Raw genomic sequence first — 23390 nt, forward strand, 5'->3', positions numbered from 1 at the left:
TTAGGTTTTTAATCTTGTTTAACGTGGTATAATTCTAAGTTAACCCAAATTTTTAATTAATGGTTGTTTGGAAAATAGTAGATATAAATTGAGATATTATCCAATCATACTTTAGTAATCTCAGTTGGTTTTTTAATAATAGTAAGCTACTATATTATTAATACTGAAATGTATCATTAATATAATAAATGTATATACTATAAAATCAAGATCTAGGCTCTAGCATGTACAAAGGAGAATTCTAGCGAGAAGAATAATTTTCTTTTCAACTACCAATCAACAAAAAGAGATTTTAATTTTTGCCAAAAGAGAAACACAATAGGTTCAAGTGTGTATATATTGAGAACAAAAAACCACCTTTTGAGTCAAAAAGGGAAAAAGAACAAAATTCTTGATTACTTTGCAAGCTCTAATACAGTATGCAAAATGACCTTCATAACCATAAAAATATTAAGAAAATCAGTGAATAAAAACATCGTTGTGGCATGAAAACAGAACAAGCTCCATAAAATAGGATATTAAGTGAACAATATATATTGTACCATATTGAGTAGTTTTTTTATAAAGTTGCATATGCAGAGGCGGATCTAGGATTTGAAGGTGGTGGGTGTCATAATTTCTTTTAGTGTATACCTTATAATGACTAATAAAAAATTAGTTAGAAATATTTATTCAATTTTTTAAATAAGAAATCATACCTTAATTATAACAACACAAGTAAAATCAACATTTACACTAGTTACATTTTTTTTTGTATATTAAAAATAAATTTACACAAGATAACATCTTCAATAAGGGAAATACATCAAGCAGAATAAGAATTTTTAAAAAAATATCTTCAATAGATAAATTATACCCCACAAGTATAGAATTAAATAAACTACAAGTTTTTAAAAAAAAACAAAATCATAAATATCATATTTTTCAAGCAACTCTTACAAAAATTTTGTCATAATTTAATAGTAAAGAGATTTAAATTATATTTAAAAACTATAGAATAACACAAATTTTTATGATATAAAAAAAAGATGAATTTTTTTTTATCTCAATCGAAAATTTCCATTAAGACCCAAATTTTTCGGGTATGAAAGAAGAAAACTCATAAATTTGAGACCGAGAGGAATGCTTATTTTATAGAATTTTATAATTTTGGAGTTTCTTTTTTGAGTGTTCTTGTTAGAGAGCACATATAAATAATAGAATATAAAAAAAGAAAATTACAAAAATAATGAAAAGATAAATAGAAATTTGGGAGGTAGCCAAAAAGGAAAATGATTGGGACAAAAAGAAATAAAAAGCACACGAAAAGGGAAAGTCGGACAAGGTTCAAGATAATTTCCATCTTGAATTTTACACACGAGAAAAGCTTTCAAAAAGATTTATCAGCCATGGCACTTTTGTCTAATTTACGACTGCGGGTGGTAGGATCAGATATTTAACCTAATTTAAGAAAATTTCAACATATGTATATAAAAATTTTATCATCTTAGCGGATGTCATGTCATGGCACCCCATTGTAAAGGGGTGGATCCGCCCCTGTGCATATGTGCTAGCTAGTGAACAAACTATAAAATTCATAGCAACGTATCAAATTACAGGTATAGATAATTAACACACTGCGATAAACCAAGAGTAAAGAGATATCAAGTTTTTTTATTTTCCCCCTAAAATAAGTATTTTCTAGATGTTTCAAAAAAAAATCCTCACTTAATACAATCTGTACCATGGCCTTCAGTAAACATCCTGAATGCTCGTCCAAACCCTTGGATTATGTTGTGTAGGATATTGTGTTTCTTCAAAATTCTTTTATTCAATGAAAGATAAGGGAAAGTAAAGATACAAACTAATTAAAATTTGTACACCATGTTTTCTGTAAAGCCAACATCCTTGAGTAGTCCAGTTAGCTGTCAGAAAGCAAACATAAACATCATTAGAGGCAATGCAATACTAAGAAACAGGTAATTAAATTCTTTTGGTAGATGGAATAAGTACCTCGCCTTGCTCACGAGGTTTTGGCTTTTCGCCAGATAAATGTTTCATCATCCCAGGAGGGCCACATACCTGGACACAAACATAGTTTCGGATGATTCCACATAAATCTAATGTCATTACGGAACAAATTCACAATATCAGTGATTCTTCTAGCAACTCATGAAATCTTGAAGAGTATGGCACAGATCACTTACCCTAACCCAGTCACTCTACACCGAGTAACAACTTGCCTATAGAAGTCCGCACCCCTACCCCTCAATTATCATGAATAGCAAAATACTCTACACAAGAAACCAACTACAGCTACATCCTTAAAGTTACCGCATACGGGAGAGCTGCCTTTTTTAGCACCTTTGCTGGAAGGCCCCTCTAACGCGTGCTATAGTAAACATAAGTTGAAGGGAAAAGGAAAAGTGAAAGAAAAAGTTCTCTATAGGAAACTTCTTCCATATAAGTGAAATACCCACTTTTCCATGCAAACCTATAACATCTCCAAAGTCTACATCCCATTTTGCAAATCTTTAACAAATGGAAACCCCAGGTAAAAGGTTTCACACCTTCTGCTTTAAGTAAAGTTGCATATCTTACTATATTGATTACATGTCCCATCTGCACCATCTTTCACATACTTTTGCATAGCACTATTAGTTCATGAACTTACACCTTGTCCAGGCACAACTATTGGTTTGCACCAGCTACCAGTCAGACTGAAGCCAATAGAAAGGAAACATACAATTAGGACCTTATCTTCCTTCTTGCTAATTCTCAGGTATTTGTGTTCTCAATTACTATATAGTCCTAGACCAGAAAGCAGAGACAAACGTCCAAGCATGAAAATCCACTTTCATGTCATACAAAAGAGTGAATTGTTGGCCTTTGAGGCACTGACAATTAAACCTCTTTCAGAAAACTTACAAGGATAAGTGTATCATCACTGGGCGGAGGTAGTCCTTTCACAATCATGTCCTTTGATACGTAACCGATGCCGCCTCTCCAATCATTGGTTGGACTATCTACAGTGTAAAATACCTGGATATTGCCATATAGAGAACATGTTGGTTTAATGAGGAAAAGGAGAGGGCAGAAGAACAACATTTCATATTAACTCTGCCAGTACCTTGAGATTAGGGTGAGTTGCCGCAAGTACATCAAGCTTCTTCTTTAGCAGTATGTCATCAGGTGACACATTAGCATAAATCAACGAGACCTAAAAGAAAAAAAGGCCCATGAGTGTTCTTGTATATTTATTGATAAAAGACCAACTCAGAAAACAACAGGGGCAAATGCTGCCAGCAAAGTACATCTTTACTACTTTGCATACTACATGGGTATTGAATTCGTCCGTTCAGTTGGTTTTGAATTGTTGAGTTCAATTTAGCAAGTTCACTCAATAGACAGGTAAACCGATTACTGAACCTATATAGGATCAGTTTGGTTTCAGTTTGGGCCTCTTTGGTCTCTAATCGATTGCTTCATAATACAAACTCTTTTTGGCCTTAGATTTGTAGAAATTAATTGTCGCGCCCTCTCCAATCAAAATTATCTTACAATAATTTTTGGACAAACTGTTTTTAGAATAAGTAAATAGGAAACTTTTGTGAAGATTTCGGTGCTTTTGCCTTAGAACCAGAAACTCAAAATATTTAAAATGGAAAACCCGGTCGATTTACTTGGTAAGTGCAAAGTGATAAACACCCCCTCCATACTGACTTGTGGATGACGCAGTAAAAGATTGGATAAATAAACATACCTGAGTATGATCGTCAGGGTTTTTAAGAATGGCCTCTATCACCTGGAGCATTGGAGTGATGCCACTGCCCGCTGCAATCTGGCATTGGAAGAATGAGTTTGAATTCTATTATATTTCAGACACACATGAATGGAAGCATAATATAATTCAACCATAATCAGCATCTGATAGAAACATCTATTGAGAATTGTACAAACAGTGAGAATTATAAATTAAAGTGTGCCCAATGGATAGAGGAGATTTGATTCAAACCATCACCGGGACATGATAAACCTAGATAACACCCACATTTTCAATCAAAAAGAACCTTAATGTTCATATTCACAATACAAGCTTTGTCTACCAGAGAGATCCTAAGAGTATTTAACAGTTTAAAATTATCAAGTCCTTGATACACTATGATTCACAGGTAAAGTTAAGTTTTGATATCAACAAGCTGCATATAACTAGACTTAGCAAATAGTTCTTCTTCTTCACAAGTTTCACATCTGACTCCTCCTGTAATCAGCATGAGTTCCATGCTTCAGTGACATCATTGCATAAAGAATATCACGTAAAGGACGCCATGTATTCAAAGCTGACAGAATATGAACATGCCTTCCACCAATTTCAACTTTCAGAATGGATAGTACTTTCTCTGCTGCTGTTTTTATTTTTGTTAATAAGCATAATAAACTAATTCTGGTGAGTACTCTGCCTACCTTTAAAACTCATCCCAGAAAGTGAGTTATTTCTACATAACTTCCTAATCAAGACCATGAATTAGAGTTTCAACCTAGTCATATTGCACTCTTTCTAAAATTGTAGTGTCACAGAGAACACTTAGATGCAAGCTCTTACCATGCCTATATGTTTCTTCATGTTTGGACTATAACGCAATTTCTCAATGGGCCTGCAGATATAGAATGCAATTGTTGACTTGTAAACTACAAGATTAATAAGATTACGAAAGAAAGAATCTCTGCTAGAATTTACTAAGTTGTGTAACTGACCCTTTCACTTCAAGTACATCGCCGGGTTTTAAGCTTGCAAAATGCTGGCTCATTTTCCCTTCAGGATAAACCTGCATTTTTTATAGTTCCAAGAAACAATGTAAAGAAAAGCAGGTTAAACAACATGTTCTGCAAGTTAGGTCAACAGTAAGTTCGATAATATATAATGTAGGAATACTGCAAGCATATACTTTAATTAACAAATCAAAGTATCCCTTGGAATCTGGATCAGATATAGGAGTATAACTGAAAACAAAAACATACTTAAGAAGATTACTTGCTGTTCAATTTAGAGCGTCCAATGAGGTATCTAATAATAAGCACCAGCCTAAACTCACAATATCAATTTTGAAGGGACAATAAACTGTGTGTGTGTGTTAACTGTACATGTCTATGAAAATAAAGCTTAGAGACTGTAAACTGTGGCACTTACTCTGGGCAGAAGCTTTAAAAGGGAATTTGACTAGTTGGAAATTTTTGCCATTTAGATACGGGAAAAGACTGTTGGTATAAGTTACACTTGGATGTAAAAATTATGACAACCTTATTGTGACAAAGAGTGTAAGTGATTAGCTGAAGATTTTAGTCATTCAAGAGAAGAGATGAATTTGTTTCACATTGATATGAAAAGTAGGTCCATAAAAAGGGATAGATGGAATTGAAGAAAAGCACATAGATGTTTCTTTTTGGTTTTAATTCACTTGAAAGGCATAGCACCCAAGGGTGTAGTCTAGTAGGCAATGAAAATGGAATAGACCATGGAAGACAAAGGTTTAGATCCCAGCAGAGAAAAAAAGCTAGGTGATTTTTTTTCATTCGTCTTACCCTTAATGGAAAAAGTTACCGGTACTTGTGTTGGTGAAAGGTAGCAGAGTATTAGTGAATAGTCGAGGTGCATGCAAAATACTCCAAGACATTACCAAAAAAAATTAAGCAGAAAGGCATATTATCTGAACCCAAATAAGATTTTTCAACATTTTATGTGTCATCCTTGACTAGGGAGTATTTGTACTCCTCTCAACCATGGATGTAACCTTCTCACTTTTTATCAGGAAAAAAGACATAATTTTCATAATTAATATTGTTATCAGCATAAAAATGTAAAAGGAGCATGACTGCTTTCTCAGTTCATACAGCTGAAGAGCAACTAATAAGCATTCAAATGCATCAAATAGTAGAGCTATACATGAAAAAGGAAACGCTAAGAAAGAAAATTTATAATAATGAAACTTACGGTCGAATGACATATTTTGGTTTTCCTTCAGCATTTTCTCCCATCGGTGCCCTAAAAGAAGGAAACAATGTATTAGTATGTCAGAAGTAATGATCCAGAAACCATATTCTCCATAATTCTTGTAACAAGTACAAAACTTCTGAACTTTCTCATGAAACAAAGACACTATGCAAATGAGATTAAAATGTAATGGAACTTACCTCGTAAGAATGCAAGATGCAATATCAAGACCTAACTTTGAAGAAGGATCGAATGAAAACCTACAATATTGGAGGAAAGAAAGAACAGATCAATAGTATAATGTAGCAGAAGTGTCAAAGGGCGAGCTTGTACCAAGGTCCAGCACTCCTACGATTCTTTTTTCCAGTTCACAAGTGGAAAACATTATCAAACAGGCCCAGGCAGAAATGGTAATGAACACCACCTTGGTTAAACAACCAATGGTGACTTTGAACACATCCGTGTTTGATGTCCCTTCTCAGTCAGTAGAGTCTTTTGGGGAGTTCAAAGGTGAATCTGGGCAGCTTGTCCTGTCAACTGGGAACAACAATGAGGTTATCCAACAAAAGGTAAAGGAAATGGCTATCAATTCTATGTTGTGGCGTGAACAACGAGAGGAGGATGATGAAGATGATTGGGGTGATGGGTTTGCTGGCTATTCATCTGAAGAAGGTGAGCAGGAGAGTGCAGGTGAGGAGATCGATCCTCCAGTAAAGCCAAAGCCTCATGAGGCAACAACATCAAGTCCCACGACCAAATTGAACATTCATGCTCCTATTTTCATCCCCAGAAACTCTCCTACTGCTGCTATGCCAGATGCAGCAGCTGGAAGGTTGGTTAGCGCAGCGGAAACATGTGCCAAGCAGGCCACTCCAGGTGTTAATACAAGTCAAATTGTGATTACACCAACACTTAAAATGCAGCAGCAACAAAATGATCTGCAAGCCTCAACTAGTATGCATACTGGTGATCGCACAGCAGCAACAAAACCAAATTCTGGGCAGCAGCAACTCACAACAACTACTCCAATTATTTCGGTTGAGGAGAGACAACTACTTGATGCAATTGTAAGTACTGCTCCTCTACTTTCTTTAAGTCAAACAGTCTCTTGCACTGGTCGTGGGAATGTGAGCAGGAACAAATCACAAAAACAACAACAAAGTACGGCAAATATGGTTCCTGCACAAGCTGGAAATACATTGATGACTCAAGGTGTTTCTCAACACATGCCAAATCCAATTTTGGTAGGTAGAGATATATATGAAGAAGGAGAGGAAGATGATATCTTAAATCAATGCCGGGAAGAGGCATCAAGAAAAGGTGACCTATCACCTATGCATAGTGGAAAAATAAAAAAAGCACATACAAGGAAAAATAGTTGGGACGACAAGGTCAGTGATTTTTTAAATGTTAGGCGACCTCCAATGAGAGTTGCCAAACAAAAGAAGGATGCCCCAACTACCTCAACGAGGTCCAACCGTTCAAAAAAGAAATGATGATTTTTGAATACTTTTTGAACACGGTTGAGGAAAACAACAAAGAACTGCAAATTGCAGATTTTACATGTTTGGAAAAGAAGGGACATGAACCAAATTGGTACTTCATTCTATTATACCACTTTATTAGTATTCTCATTTGTAATATCATCACAGATTATGTTATAAACTCTGTGATGATCATTGAATATTTGGTACTCTCCAGTTCTTATTTTTTACATGCGTGCTAGTAGGTGAGGCCTTTTCATTGCCTCAATAGGATTAGTAAGGTAAGGTTTAGCCCGGTTTGAGTTGCCTTGGTCCTATGCCTTTGGAAAAATATCCACACGGCTATGAGATTATATGCCTTCGTGAGACATTGCCGGCAGCTACACCATGAATCCTCTACATGAGGCTGTCATCATAACGCAATGTGAGGCGCAGAGGAGTGATTATATAGCCAAGGCATATAGGTAACAATACCGGTGCTATTGTCCCCCTTATTTGTACTATTCCTAATTGTTGTACTTTTATTTTCGTTTATTAATAAAAAACTAACCCTAGGCGCTTGCCTAGCGGATTGCCAAAAAAAAAAAAAAAAAAAAACTTGAAGGGGATTTCAACAGTCATAAAACCAAATATACGAACCCAGCTCGGGAGGCTAGTCTATCTACCTTACAATGTAAAGTCTACCCTGTTATAACATGAAAGTCCAACATGATATATTTAGTAGCAAACATAGTGAGTGGAAACGATACACAGAAGTCCACAATTATCTACTTAGTACTAGCAGAAACAACCGATGGCAACAAAACCAAAGGTTTTTTTTCCACCCCGCCAGCTAGCATTTTCTAAATCCAAAGAAAGAGTAGTAAAGGAAAAAAGATTGAGAAGGAACAGATAGTTGAAAAAGCAAACTTATTAGTTGACTCTTTCCTTTAATCTACATGCCCAACCTTCCCAACCTTTTATTAGAATCTTCTAAAACAGTATGCAATAACAAGATTCAGGTGATGTTATGATGCAGGATAAAAAGGAAATAGTGCTTCCCAAAAGCTAAAGTCCACACATTCAACCACCTTCTTTAGATACAGATAGGCTAGAAAGCTTGGTTTTTCATATTTTAATTGGTGTAAGACCACAGTTGCAATAGTGGTATTATGAACTCAATTTGCCTACAGAGTTTTTTGACCAAACAAGCCAGATTTAGTTCACAGGGAGAGACATCATTTTCTTTTTGATAACAAAATAATTTTATTAATGTTTGGGCAAAGAAAACGCCTGTATACAAAAGTAAGAAACCTACAAAATGAAATAGTCTTCTACGAACAACACCCAATCTTCTATACAAAATGGAATATCACAGGGAGGTCATCAATGAATGAGTAACATCACTAATAAAGCATTAAAGCCACAATCTTATTAAGATAAAAATAACCTGAACAGATGACTATTGTGGCTAACTGGTGCTCGATCTTGCAGCTTAAATTCAATCCATTTATCAGGATTTAGAGCTGAAAACGAAGACAACAGTAAAATGCATTCAATTTCTTGATCTTTAACAACTATCAAAAGAAACAAATCTTCCATAAGCTGATATTACTGAAGCAGTTAAACTGGAAGGTCATCAAAAAATATGAACCTAAACAGAAGTGTAAGAGAGAGGGTACATATAGACAGATTAATGAAACAACAAAGCTCAGATCTAGCAAAACTTAGCAAAGAAGAAAATTTTATCCTCACCAAGCATCTCTTTACGCAAACTTTACAAAACTTAGCATATTCTAAATGCATGGTCATATTCCTTAAATAATATGTAGCACCTTACACGTTTAACATTCTAAGCTGTTAGGCCAGTAAAGGGTTAAATCCCGAAGCGTTGACCTGTCAGATTGTTCCTCTAGAGTCCAAGTAATGACATCTATGTGGCATGCAAGCAACTTCAAGTCGCTTTTTTTTCTTTCATTTGTTCCACCATTAGCAATTATATTTGGACGGAAAGATTTCAAAGCAAAGGAGAGGAGACAAACGACTATAGTAGCTTCCTGTTACTTCCATCCTAAACATAACAAATTATAATAGATTCTGATCAGTACTATGCAATGACATCCTACGGGATCAAGTCCACCGTACTCACAGGCTAAAAACCGGTTTCTTACGGCTTGTTTGGATGGTTGTTATACATTATTTCATAATGTATCGTATCGTACTGTATTGTTTAATAAATACAATGTTTGGACAGATTGTGTCGTTTGTCATAGTTTCATGATATCACGCACCAGCAATATGAAGAATAAACTTGCAATATTATTAAAAATAATTATGATACAACGTAAAATTACTATATAAAAAGGTAGGGTAAATGTTAAAATAAAATAATTTTATAATAATAAAGGGTGAGATTGAGAGAAAAAGACAAGGTAACGACGCGACCACAACAAATCGGTCGTTACATAAAGTGGCACATTCCGTCATTATGTAACGACGGATTTAACAATACGATACAATAAAATTTAAGTAACAATCAAAACAAACATTGCATTTAAAGTAACAATACGATACAATACAATGGGTAACAACCATCTAACAAGTTGTTAGTTAAAATACAGTTTTGTTACAAAATAAAGAAGGAAAATTTCCTTAACGAAAGCAAGAAAAATAAAAACATTTATAGACAAACTAAGAGATTAAGGGCTCGTTTGGTACGAGTGATAAGAATAATTAATTTTGAAATTAAATTTGAGGTGAGTTTATCCCATATTTGAATGGAATAAAATTGTAGTGTAACAGGATTAGTTATTCTATAATTATAATGTTATTTTTATCCCTATGAAAGGGTGGGATAATAATTACAGGAGAATCGCTTCGGGGATGGTCCAGTTGGTTTGAAGGGCGGTCATCCATGTAGATGACCTGGGATAGATCCCCCTCAATGCCTTTTGGGTCGAGCCTGTCGCCTAGTGCGATTTATATATCCTGTATGGTTTGTAGGCTATTACATAGTAGAGTTTATTCACTGCGCACATAATGCTCACGACAGAGGCTGTAGCCGCTGCGAATTTTTCTGGGGTTCCAAAAATCACATGTTTCCCAACCAAACGACCCCTAATCGATTGAAAGGATAAGCGGTGGGATAAGATATGGCGCAAGCTTTCAAGTTCGTGGCCATGAAAAGCTTACTCATCAATGAAGATGAAGTACCAGACCAAAATATTCACTGAGGTATCAAAGATTTTTGTGTGCATCTTCTAAAGCAAGAAGTAGTCTATGTAAAATTTTATGAACGTGGAAATTTAATCAAATCATGAAGTTTGGTTGAAATGTTATGGAAGTTAAAATTGAATAAGAGAAACAAATATCGATGTAGTAGTAACACTAATCGCTTTTGCAATTGATGAACCTCTACATTACAGGAATAGACTTTGTTAGGAGAAACCGCTAAAGGGATTTTATCTATCGAAGTAGAGAACCAAACCACCACCAACAACAACAACAACAACAAAATATCCATACCCAGTATAATTCCACAAGTGAGATCTGGAAAGAATAGTGTGTACGCAAACCTTACCCATATCTGGCGAGGTAGAGGCAAGTAGAGAACCAAACCAACACAGAAAATAAACAGCCAAAGTTTAGGTTCATATCCAAGTCATAGAAATACTACTCTCCACCAGACAAAAGACATCCATATAATATTGCATTCTCCTGACTCAATTCCATTCCCTTTCCAGCTGATATACAATTTCAGCTTTACGTGATGCCCGCTGAAATGTCGATAACTCTGCAAGTATCTCCGCTCCTTTTTCTTTGTTTACCCAATAAAAGTCTGGCTCAATCAACATTCTCACCAGCATCGGAGATTTGGCCAATAGAAGCTTGATAAGCTGCATATCAAGCTTTGTGCCTGTTATTCCTTTAACTTTAACCGTCCTAACATGATTCAATGTCACATCTGAAAAGCTTGTAGAAATGTCATCAGCTTCATCATCTGATTCATCCATAGATACCTAAGAAAGATTAAGAAGATTGAAGATCTAATGAGTATGAAAATAAGGAAACCGTTATTACATACAAAAGAAAAGAAAAGGGCAGCCCGGTGCACTAAGCTCCCGCTATATGCGGGGTCGGAAGAAAGGCTGGACCACAAGGGTCTATTGTACGCAGCCTTACCCTACATTTCTGCAAGAGACCGTTTCCACGGCTCGAACCCGTGACCTCCTGGTCACATGGAGGCAACTTTACCAGTTATAGAAGAAAAAGAGAAATATAAACATCATTAAAAACCTTCACATCAAGATCTTGTAAATATGGGGAGCTTCGCAGCAAGCAAAGAGCACAGGAAAGATCGTCTAGTCCATCCAGAAATACGCAAAGACGTTTAAGATGGTTAAGAGCAAGGGAAAGCCTTCTTGGTACTTCAGCAACCAAGAACTACAAAATAAAACAAAAAATCAAGATGACTCAAATCCCAAAAGATGGTACATTCCATTAAAATGCATTACAATGAAGTTCTAAAGCAACACTTACCTGGACACTCCCGTATTCCAAGCGGAGGTGCTCAAGAGCATGATGTGACTGAAAAAATTTGTCAAGATCGCATTTTTCTGATTCCTCAAAAGATTCTCCATACAAAAGAGAGAGCTTAGCAAGAAGAGGAACATTGTTTAAGGAAATAAGTTTTATAAAGCCCGAGAAGTCGAAGGATCTCAAATTGGGAGCTTTAATTTGAATGTGGTTTACAGTATCTGAGATTTTCAATACTAAATTCTCAAGAAACGGGCTACAAGAGATTAAACTTTCTAGTGACGTAGAGGAAATTGAGACATAACACAGTTCCAGACTAATTAACATATCAAATCCTTTGAAGGCTGGTGGAGGACATATTAAACAATTTTGGAGTGTCAAATGCCTCAACTGCGAACACGTGAAAAATGATGGAGGCAATTTGTATCGGTTCCACTCCGAAAATTGAAGAACAAGATGTTCAATGCCGTTCCTAGAGAGGAAATATATCAAGCTGCCAATCTGAGGATACTTTTTCAGTTCAGACATGGAGAGGGTAAACTTAGTAACTGGTCCACAATGAAGGGTCAAAATGCTGTACATAATGCTTGCAAACTTAATAGAAGGGGATGGAAAGTTATCTGTCGTCTTCCAAAGTTTATCATCAAGTGTCAACTGTGGAAGTCTGCACCAGTTATACCTCCATTTCTTTGATAAGATGCTCGTCCTCATCGCATCTCGCAAAGGCAAACGCATCAGAATGGCATTGACAACATTTTCAGGTAGATCGGTAGTCCTAGGTGGCATCATAAACGCCAAGAGGAATCTGCAGAAAATAAACAAGAACACACAGGTAAGTAGTATTCAAATTATCTGCATATAGTACACAAATGACACTCATCCATCTCCTCCTGATATCTATAAATTGCATTCTTTAGAGCAACAACACCTTTCCAATAATAATTCAAGAATACAGGGGATTATACAGATTTGTTATTGGAAAGGAAAATTCAAAACAACACATATGAGAATCACATTGTCTTTTGCCGCTAATAAGCTTCAAAAATTTGACCAGCATCTGGTAATTTTCACTCTTAAAAAGCAGCTCAGCAGCTGTTCACACTTTTGCTGGATTCAACAGCAAATCAGCTACTATTAGATTTCCAATAACCTAATACTTACCTTAGTATTTATTAAGTATCAAGTTGAATTCTATTAAATTACCAATGGAGGAAATGTAACGTAATCATCTAAGAGCAATTTATAAAAAAAATTCAGCTTACCAAGACTTAAGATTTTTGGTGAAGGAAGATCTATATCAGGTGATTAGGGTGAGGTGATTAAGCGGGACATGATGCTACTTGAGCTTAGTAACGACATAACCCTAATTAGGAGGGTGTGGAAGTCGAGAATTAGGGCAGAAGGTAAGGGGGTAGCTAGGTGTATTCCTTTGTCATCCTAGTGGCAATAGTATGAGTCTTGTAGTCTTTTTTTGTTTTTTCTAGAGTTATATTCTACCTGTTATTTCTTTTGCTTCATTTATTTTATTATATCACTATTGTTTCTATATCGATATTGTTGTTGCTCATTGCTACTGCCCCCTTTCATTTTCTCCTTCGAGTCTTTGGAAAGAGCATGGGTGGATCCACATTCAATAAGCACCCATTGTTTAAGAGTCCGAAACAGTATATTTTATATGAAATTCTGAAAAATTGCTATATAATGACAATGAGCACCCACGAGCAAAACTTGGGGTTGGGTGCTTTGGTTTAAGGTCACTCTTAGCTCTCTATATCGGACAATCAAAACTTGATTGAAGCATTTTTATTTACTGTTAGAAGATCCTCTCTTTATTTCTATTTTTTCTCTTTTGCGCTTTTCCTTATTTCCTATTCTTGTTATCTTTTCCCTTCTATTTTAAAAAAAAAATATTTTTTTCTTGTGCGCACCTGACTAATTTCATGAGATATGTATTATCTTCTTTCAGCAATAGTTAATGAGATAACTCTATCTATCAAAGGTTGGATAAATACCACGTATCAGATATACTTATATTATGTGTATACCAAAATTAAAAGTAGTCGACCACTGGGTATGGATAAGGGTCTATTGGGAATAATCTCTCTACCTATCTAAGGTTAGGGTAAGGTCTACATACAAATTACTCTTCCCAGACCCATTTGTGGGATTTCAGTGGGTATGTTGTTGTCGAGCACCCATTACATAAAAATCCTGAATCCGTCACTGGGAAAGAGCCTCTCTACCCCACGAGGTAGGGAAAAGGTCTACGTACACACTACCCTCCTCGGGCCCCACGTGTGGGATTACACCGAGAATGTTATTGTTGAAGATCTACTTATGTTTCCTTATGCGTTCCTTACACAACGGTATAGCCTATCGGTTAATGAAGGTGGACCTAAAACCATAGCAGACTAAGTTCAAATCTAGACAACAACCATCCAAAAAAGTAGTTAGGTGATTTCTTTCTATCTACTTAAATATTAATGGAATGGATAGAGTTTACAAGTGCCCAAGAAATAGTCAAGGAGCGAAAGCTAGCCAAGGCATCACCATTTTAAGTGGGGAAAGAAAACGCTTTAATTTTCATATTATACTTGTCTCTAATTTTTTGCTTCCAAAATGAATATTTCTTTATAGACATGTACATATCCAAAGGAAACAACTACTAAAACAGAGTATGAGACAGAAGATAAAAGACTTAGAGCCCGTTTGGACATAAGAAAAAATTTCAATTTTTCGCGAAATCATCGTTTGTTCTTAAAATTTCTAATTTTGCATTTTGAAATTTTTTCGGAAATTTGAAAAACTTCAAAAAGCTATTTTTCAAAATTTTCACTCACATCGGTCACAAAACTTCAAAAACAAACCAAAATTATGTTCATGTCCAAACACAACTCTAATTTTTAAATACCATTTTCAGTAAAAAAATAAAAAATCACTCTTTTTTGGAATTTTACAATTTTTATGTCCAAATGCCCACTTAATTTTTCTGACGATAAAACGCACAAAATAAAATAACAAAATAATGGGAAGAAAATTTTAAACTTAACAAGCAAGAAGATTTTGCTGATGATGGATCTACCTTTTTCTCTGAGAAACCTACTTGTGTACTGCTTCAGCTTTTGCTTGAAAGGAAAATGAACAAGTGGGCTTAATTTGTGAGCACGTGTCCGATGCGTGGCAAATTTTTGGAGCTAATCTGCTTTTTACTATGTGCTGCTTCAGCTCTTGGCCACAATGTTTACTTTTCACAAGTTTCCATAACTACTATGGGACTAAAAAAAGAAAAAAAATTCAAAGAATTTTTAACAACTTGTTTGGATTTGTTTGGATGGTTGTTATTTAAGGGAGTATATCGTATTGTTATTTTAAATATAATATTTATTTTTAATTATTATTTAAATTTTATTATCATATTATTTTATTTATCGTTAGGTAATGATAAAAAGTATCACTTTATAAAAGATAGATTTGGTATGGTAGTTAGGTTGCACAAAGGAAACCGACAAACCGCACCAACTCGATAATCCGAATCAAACTGATAAAAATTCGACTATGGTTTGGTTTGATTTGGAAAAAAAAATCCGACCATAGTTGGTTTGGTTTGGTTTTAACTAAAGAAAGTCAAACCGAAATCAAACCAACCCGACATTACATATATAAAATTGTTAGATATATTTAATATATAAATATACTTATTTTGATGTAATTTATAAATATTTCTTAAAAAAATTCATAATTTTATCTTTTAAGGTATTATTTCAAGGTTGGACTTATAACTTTTGAATATTCCAATAAGTTTTATAGCCATTAATATTAGTAAATTAAATAATATTAATAAAAGCCCAAACCAAAATCAAATCAATACTAATGCTAACAAAAGACATTCAATTCAATATTGCAAACGAGAATGTATTAAATATCTATTTTTTGTTTTGCAATAATTTAGATAAAAATGCATAACATATTTTTGTTTTTCTTTAGCGTTTAGTCATATAATTAATACTCCCTTATTAGTCTATTTATTTTAGCATGACTTAGTACTTTTAGATTATGTATATTTTTATTATGGCTTTTTAATTAGTAATATTTTTATAACATAATTTTATTGTTGAATATTTTAGGATAATGTCATGTCACGTCTCATATTTTGTATTATTTTCTTGGAAAATACTTTATATAGTTATATCTTACTAGGATTAAAGAATTTTTTGAGCATACGTTATACGTTTTGTTCTACGAAGATTTTACCGGAAAAAATCCCGAAAAAACCCGACTAACCCGAAAACCCGAGAAAAATCGAGATTGAAAAACCCGAATTTTATTGGTTTGGTTTGGTCTTTAAATTTAATAACCCGATACAATTGGTTTGGTTTGTTAATTGTAATATTCGAATCAACCCGACCTATGTACACCCCTAATGGTAACATGTTACTTTGTTTTTTCTAGTCTTACCCTTTTTAATAATTATATATTTTATTATTTAGATAATAAAAGGACATAATTGACTAATTTCAACTAGAATGCACCTTTATTTCTTATGTTGATTTGACCGTGTGTATAGCCGTTCTATCCAAGTAGTTTGGGTATTCCTTACTTCGTATAATTGCTTATTTTCTGCAGGTTCTTGGCGATTATTATTATATGATGCCTCCTAAGAGAAGAAAGTATTGTCGAAGTTTACCTCCTGACGTCCTTAGCGACCTTCCTGATAATGTAATCGATGTCATTCTGATGTGTTTGCCTTGTAAAGATGCTGTGAGGACTAGCATCTTATCGAAGAAATGGAGGTATCACTGGTGTAGACTTACAAAGTTGACGCTTGATTCATCTCTGTGGGTAACAAAAAAAGATTTACTAAACCCTACAGTCAAATTTACAAAGATTATCTACCAGCTTTTGTCCCTTCATGAAGGACCCATTACTAAGTTTACCCTTAACATTGGTTTTCTAGAAAACTCTCCTGACATTGGTAACTTCATCTCTTTCCTCTCTAGGAAAGACATTCAACATCTTGTTCTTGACCTTTCGTGGAAAATGCTATACAAATTGCCTTCTTCACTTTTCACTTGTTCGCAGCTGAGGCATCTAACTCTTCGTAACTGTTTAATGCATCCTCCATCGGCCTTTCAAGGTTTTGATATGTTAACCAGCTTGGAACTATGTAATGTTAAAATTTCTTCTGTATTGCTCGAAAGTTTAATATCTCGTTGTCGGGTGCTTACGAGGTTGATTCTGAATATCCCAGAAATTTTAAGCATTATTGAAATTAATGCCCCAATGTTGAGATCGTTTAATTTTAGAGGCGATATAAGTTTTATCTGCTTAAAGAATGTCCCTCTTCTGGTAAAAGTATCTCTGGCAGGTGACGATATGAGGGCAGAGAATCTTGATTTTGCAAAGGTTTTCGAGTCTTGTTCTGCTCTCGAGCATCTCCGCTTGGACTTCTTTAATGCCATGGTAGGTGTTACTTCATGACTTCATTGTTATGCACTTTAGCAGATTGAACTTCTTTTGGGCTGAATCATCTTGAATTTTGGTTATTTTTTTCCTAGTTCTATGATGATTACGATGAAGCACCAACAAGGCGTCCCTTTGTTCTTAACAGCGTCAAACGATTTTACCTGCCTCATATTATGCTGATAGATTCATATAAGCTCTCATTTGCGCTTTTCTTGATAAGAAGCCTCCCATGTTTAGAATATCTCGAAATACAGGTTCGTTCTTTCTTTCTTTCTTTCTTATTTAGTGACTATTTTTCATATTTCTTAGATCCTCAATAATCTGAGAGTTGACTTGTTATCTTTTTTAGGTTTACAATGAAGATGATAGTGGTACAGAGGAATCCCTTGAACTCAAACACTTGTCAAACGTGACATTTAATCACCTAAGGGAAGTTAAGATAGAACTCTTTACAGGAAGAACGTCTGAGATGCAGCTTATCAAGCTTTTGTTAGCCAACTCCCCAGTGTTGGTCAGAATGCTAATCGATCGACGGTTTCTAGATGATGAACCTCTTGACACAAGATTACAAGTTTTCGCTGAGATATCAAAATTTTCACATGCATCACCTAAAGCAGAAGTAGTCTATTTAGATTAAATATATTAGGATCTTGAGCTTAGAAATAAATATTGAAAAGAGAAACAAATGTTGATGTAGCTGTAGAACAGTGTTTTCCCTTGCTGTATCTGTTTCAGAACATGGCATTGCTGGATGGATGTTTCAATTAGTTTGTGCTGTAATAACACTGTCATTACATGTTAAGGATTTTTCACTTTTACAGCCTCCTTAAAAAATGTAGTGTAAGGTTGCATTCAATGGAGCCCTTCCCCAACCCGGAGCATAGGAAGAGTTTAGTGCACCGGACTGCCTTTTTAGTGATGGAATGTGACATACACATGAAGTGACATTGGTTTCCCATTCGGTGTCTAGTATCCGTATTGGAGCCCTTATATGTGAATGTTTTCAATTAGTCTGTCCTGGAATAACATTGTCATTTCATGTTAAGGATTTTACATTTAGTGCCTGCTCTAAACTGAGAGATTCAAATGTGACTTAATACACATGAATTGATACTATGGTGGTTAATTATAATACATATAGATGTACAAATGCATACATAAGCATATACAAGTACAAAGCAATGAAGCATATTACAGAAAGCCCTCCAATGTCAACCTCTCACATCTCCAATATATAATGTGTATATTATAGAAAACCAAGTCTTCTGGCATGTTCAAAGGAGAATCATAGTTGGCAATGACATTAGAATCAGTGAATAAGAACAACATTACTTTGGCTTGAAAACAACAAAGCTCCATAAAATAGAAGATTAAATGTATTATATATATCATATTAGAATCAGTTGCCTGCTCCACAACATAATATTGAAGTAAACCACCACAGCATCAATTCATGTGTATGTCACATTCCATAAATCATTCATTTGCAGGCAACTAAATGTAAACATTCTTAACATGTAATGACAATGTTATTACAGAACAAACCAACTAAAAATGTCCATCAAGCAAGCTCATGTTCCCAAATAGATATTCACTCGTCTCTCTATCTAAAAACGGCAAGGCTAAACACACTGTTATAATACTAGATAGACATTTGTTATAACTTTTTATAGACTAGGTTCATATCCAAGTCACAGAAATACATCCATATACTACTGCATTCTCCTAACTCAACTCCATTTGACATACAATTTCAGCTTTACGCGATGCCCGCTGAAATGTTGATAACTCTGCAAGTATGTCAGCTCCTTTTTCTTTGTTTACCCAAATATAAGTCTGGCTCAATTAGCATTCTCACCAGCATCGGAGATTTGGCCAATAGAAGCTTGATAAGCTGCATATCAAGTATTGTGCCTGTTATTCCTTCAATTTCAACAGTCCTGAGGTGATTCAATGTCACAACTGAGAAGCTTGCAGAAACTTCAACTTCATCATCCAATTCATCCATAGATACCTAAGAAAGATTAAGAAGATTGAAGACAAATGAGTATGAAAATAAGTCACCATTACAAATACCACATACAAAAGAAAAAAAGGGCAGCTCAGCTCCCGCTATATACGGGGTCAGGGGAAAGGCTAGACTGAAGGGTCTATCGTACACAACCTTACCCTACATTTCCGCAAGAGGATGTTTCCACGACTCGAACTAATGACCTCTTGGTCCAACAACTTAAACAGTTACAAAAGAAAAAGGGAAATATAAACTTCATTAATAACCTTCACTTCAAGATGTTGTAAATATGGGGAGCTTCGCAGCAAGCAAAGAGCACAGGAAAGATCGTCTAGTCCATCCAGAGATGCGCAAAGACGTTTAAGATAGTTAAGAGCAACGGAAAGCCTTCTTGGTACTTCAGCAACCAAGAACTACAAATAAAATGAAAAATCAAGATGACTCAAATCCCAAAAGATGGTACATTCCATTAAAATGCATTACAATGAAGTTCTAAAGCAACACTTACCTGGACACTCCCATATTCCAAGTGGAGATGCTCAAGAGCATAATGTGACTGAAAACATTTGTCAAGATCGCATTTTTCGGATTCCTCAAAAGATTCTCCATACAAAAGAGAGAGCTTAGCATGATGAGGAACATTGTTTAAGGAAAATAAGTTTTATCCCGCCTGAGAAGTCGAAGGATCTCAACTTGGGAGCTTTAATTTGAATGTGGTTTACAGTATCTGAGATTTTCAAATCCTTTGAAAGCTGGTGGAGGACATACTAGACAATTTTGGAGGGTCAAATGCCTCAACTGTGAACCCGTGAAAAATGATGAAGGCAATTTGTATAGGTTCCACTCCGAAAATTGGTTTGGAGTTCTTGGATTATCGATCTGTTTGGAGTAATTTACTCCATAACTTTGTTTAAAAAATTCTATTTAAGCAAGGGAACCCTTCTGGCATATGACTCACTTCCACATCTCTCTCTTTAAAGAAACACATGGTTGATATGCCATCATAAAGATATTATCTTTTTGTAAAACAATAATTTGGGAATATGTCTACCCATTGAGTGTATAAACTCTTAAAAAGAGGAGGGCATATTACCTTTCCTTTACGGTACTAAGTCCCCATTCATCTGAGGCTAATATCTTTTGTATTACGGTAAAAAGAAATGTTGAATTTCAGTTGATCCAATAGACGAGAGTATTAACTCGTAATTCATCCTTTATTTATAAGGAGGAGTGGCGTATGACACTGTATCGAAGAAATGGATGGCTGCTATGCCATCGTAAAAGATATTATCTTCGACGATGTTTCATCATCTGCTTTTCTAGCTTAAACTCATTGCGTAAAGCTAAACCTTCTTGATTGCATACACTAATAAGTTCTCCATAAGTGTAACTATTATAGTCGATACTTATTGATGTCCCTCTAAGGGTTTTTCTAACCCTTTCAGCAAATAATGGAGGGAGTCCATCAATAAATTTGGACTTCCAGAGAGTGCTATTACACTCTGGTAATTTCATAACACCGGAAAGGAATACATCTTTATACCACCTAAAAGGTGTTGAAGTTTTGCACCTAAGATTATGGAGCATAGTTTGTATGGTCTCACTATTATCATACCATCCTCCTGAGAAGTGTTCAATAATATTAATAACTAATGAATCAACAGCATTTTGGACATTTTGCCCATTCTCTACCTTTACTGCTCCCATAATGGTTGCCTTGTGCTCAGCAGTAAGGTAATTATCCCACCAACCTTGTAATTGGCCTGTAAAGCCTGCTACAATCATTTCAGCAATTGCTTTATCCTTATTACCATTAACCTCACATATTGTACTATACATACGAATTCAACGTATCGTATTATAGATCTGACGATCAGTGAAGCCATCTATGTTCCATTCATAGATTTTTGTCCCACTAAAACTATGGGAAAGATTGATACCATCGTATCGATTAAAATCCATCTGGTGGAGACGTTTTAATTTAAATTCTCTCACCTCTGATGGAGGTTGGATGCTACCAGTAGCAATAGAAGTGATCTGTTCACCAAGAATACTAACATGCTGCTTGAGCATAGTATTAACCTCTTGAGTAGTATCCATTAAAATCCATCTGAAAAATCCATTTCGGATGGGTTTGGGTAAAATAATTAAACAAAATAATGGAAGACGATTTTAAGCTTACAAAGGAAGAAGATTTTGCTGATGATAGAATTTGCCCTTTTCTCTGGATTGGATTTTGTGTGCTACTTCAGCTCTGGATAGATTATGACCTTTGCTCGGAAGAAAGAGAAATATAGTACTAGTAGTAGTTACACCTGTTAAATGGGTCGACCCGATCCGGCCCATTTGACATGTCCTTTCAGTTGGCCCACAATCCACTAACTCACTTTTTCTTCTTTATTTATTCCGTTCGTTCACAAGATTAATTTATTTTTTTATTTTGGTTCAAAATAAGTGTCCAATTATATAATAGAGAAATAATTTAATTTATTTTTACAAAATAACTCTTATGTACATATTACTAAAAAGTTTCCTTACTATTCACATTAAGAATTTAATTAGAGATAATTTAGTCATAGTATATATTTTTGTATAGAATTTACCGCAAATGGACCCACAAAGACACTTGTCAAACGTAAGGTGTGTCACTCAAGAAAAATTTTATTTTGTGTCTCATACAACTAACACTAGTTGTATGAGTCAATTTTTTTTTCTCACAGTTTTGTGGACCCAGAATTTTATGAACCCAGAAGTATAATATTGGGATCCATAAATTTGTGAGATAAAAAAGAGCATATTTTCGTGTATTGACAATCTCATTTCTTCTACTTAATCAATTCTTGATCGTATTCCTCCCTACAATATTTAGAACACTTTTACAGCTTGGAGCCCGCTTGGTTGAGCGGTCAAAAATTATTTATTTTTAAAAGTATTTGTTTAAAAGTACTTCATGAAAAAATACTTTTATAAAATAAGTAGCTTGTGTTTGACCAATTCGGTTGAGTAGTGCTTTTTGCAAGCTCATTATGTTTAACCAATCTTTTAAAAAAATACTTTTAACTATCAAATTACGAAAATGGACAGTAAATGTTAAATTTGCGATTAGTATTATTTAGAAAAGAAAAATAAATTTAAAATATTTATTAGAAAAGATTTAATTAAACATAGAACGTGAAGTAAAAATTCTAATTAATATAAAATATAGTTATTTCAAAGCAATAATATTGAGTGTATGGTATTATTTATTATTTACGTGATAATTTAAATATGTCAAAATACATCATTCAATATAAATTTAAAATTTACTCTTATGAATAGGAGATAGAATAAAAATATAATGAAAGTAAAAAAGTGAATAAATGTATAGCAGAAATTTAGCTCAATTCTAAAGATCTTTCGTAATTTCTGTTTATCCATGAATTTAAGGTAAATTCTTTCTCAATCTATTATGGATTCTTTGCATATTGCTCACAAAAAAAAAAAAAATAGCAACTAGATTTAATTCAGCTTGACGTCTGTAATGATCAACTGGAATACTACAACAAAGTAAGATATAATATTCGCACTAAAATAGTTACAGCAATACTACAAGTTTATATCGATCTTATTTTAATTTAATAGTAAATAGTATTTGTTGATATAATTTTTCTTGCAGTTATGATAGCAAATAGATGTGAGCACAAATTTGTATTTATGTACCAAAATAAGGAGCATTTTGTTGACAGGAAGACATAAATTTTATATTGACAAAAAAAATATTTTGTGGGCGCAATTTTGTATTTCATATGCATATTGATAAGAAGAGTATTTTGTACGCACAATTTTTGTATTTCATATTGATATTTATGAATATCCTCTAAAGGTCTAGTTTCAAATGATATGGTGCAGTGGATGAGACTGTTCTTCCTTAACCAGAGGTTTCGAGTTCGAGCCCTGAGTATGAAAAAAT

General features: G+C 34.5%; 3 protein-coding genes across 5 annotated transcripts; 1 reads left to right on the forward strand and 2 right to left on the reverse strand.

The window, feature by feature from the left end:
- Nucleotides 1-1626: 1626 nt before the first annotated feature.
- Nucleotides 1627-15212, reverse strand: LOC107827013 (NADH-cytochrome b5 reductase-like protein). 3 transcript variants are annotated; one of them, XM_075228553.1, is made up of 12 exons: nt 11012-11157; nt 8882-8957; nt 6169-6228; nt 5969-6019; nt 4926-4980; nt 4735-4805; nt 4583-4634; nt 3743-3820; nt 3110-3199; nt 2908-3021; nt 1993-2061; nt 1627-1904 (listed from the first exon to the last, which is right to left on the reverse strand). In XM_075228553.1, the coding sequence occupies exons 1-12, from the start codon at nt 11013-11015 to the stop codon at nt 1848-1850; spliced, it is 777 nt and encodes a 258-aa protein (XP_075084654.1). In that variant the 5' UTR covers nt 11016-11157; the 3' UTR covers nt 1627-1847. The 3 variants fall into 3 exon arrangements, 1 of the variants encoding a protein (XP_075084654.1); XR_012698199.1 differs by lacking the exons at nt 1627-1904; nt 1993-2061; nt 2908-3021; nt 4583-4634; nt 4926-4980 and adding exons at nt 11728-11874; nt 11971-12772; nt 15050-15212 and having other exon boundaries at nt 3141-3199; nt 11007-11450; XR_012698198.1 differs by lacking the exons at nt 1627-1904; nt 1993-2061; nt 2908-3021; nt 4583-4634; nt 4926-4980 and adding exons at nt 11728-11874; nt 11971-12772; nt 13230-13491 and having other exon boundaries at nt 3141-3199; nt 11007-11450.
- A 1298-nt stretch (nt 15213-16510) lies between these two features.
- LOC107831299 (F-box/FBD/LRR-repeat protein At1g13570-like) lies at nt 16511-21706 on the forward strand. Its single transcript, XM_016659056.2, has 3 exons — nt 16511-17427; nt 17523-17684; nt 17780-21706. Exons 1-3 carry the CDS (start codon nt 16612-16614, stop codon nt 18065-18067), a joined length of 1266 nt encoding a protein of 421 aa, XP_016514542.1. The 5' UTR covers nt 16511-16611; the 3' UTR covers nt 18068-21706.
- LOC107831300 (uncharacterized) lies at nt 18888-21721 on the reverse strand. The gene is made up of 3 exons (XM_075228554.1): nt 21437-21721; nt 19708-19854; nt 18888-19444 (listed from the first exon to the last, which is right to left on the reverse strand). The coding sequence occupies exons 1-3, from the start codon at nt 21539-21541 to the stop codon at nt 19232-19234; spliced, it is 465 nt and encodes a 154-aa protein (XP_075084655.1). The 5' UTR covers nt 21542-21721; the 3' UTR covers nt 18888-19231.
- Nucleotides 21722-23390: the final 1669 nt, after the last annotated feature.

The sequence above is a fragment of the Nicotiana tabacum genome, chromosome 13, assembly GCF_000715075.1.
Source record: "Nicotiana tabacum cultivar K326 chromosome 13, ASM71507v2, whole genome shotgun sequence".
In the NCBI taxonomy this organism is placed as follows: Eukaryota; Viridiplantae; Streptophyta; class Magnoliopsida; order Solanales; family Solanaceae; genus Nicotiana; species Nicotiana tabacum.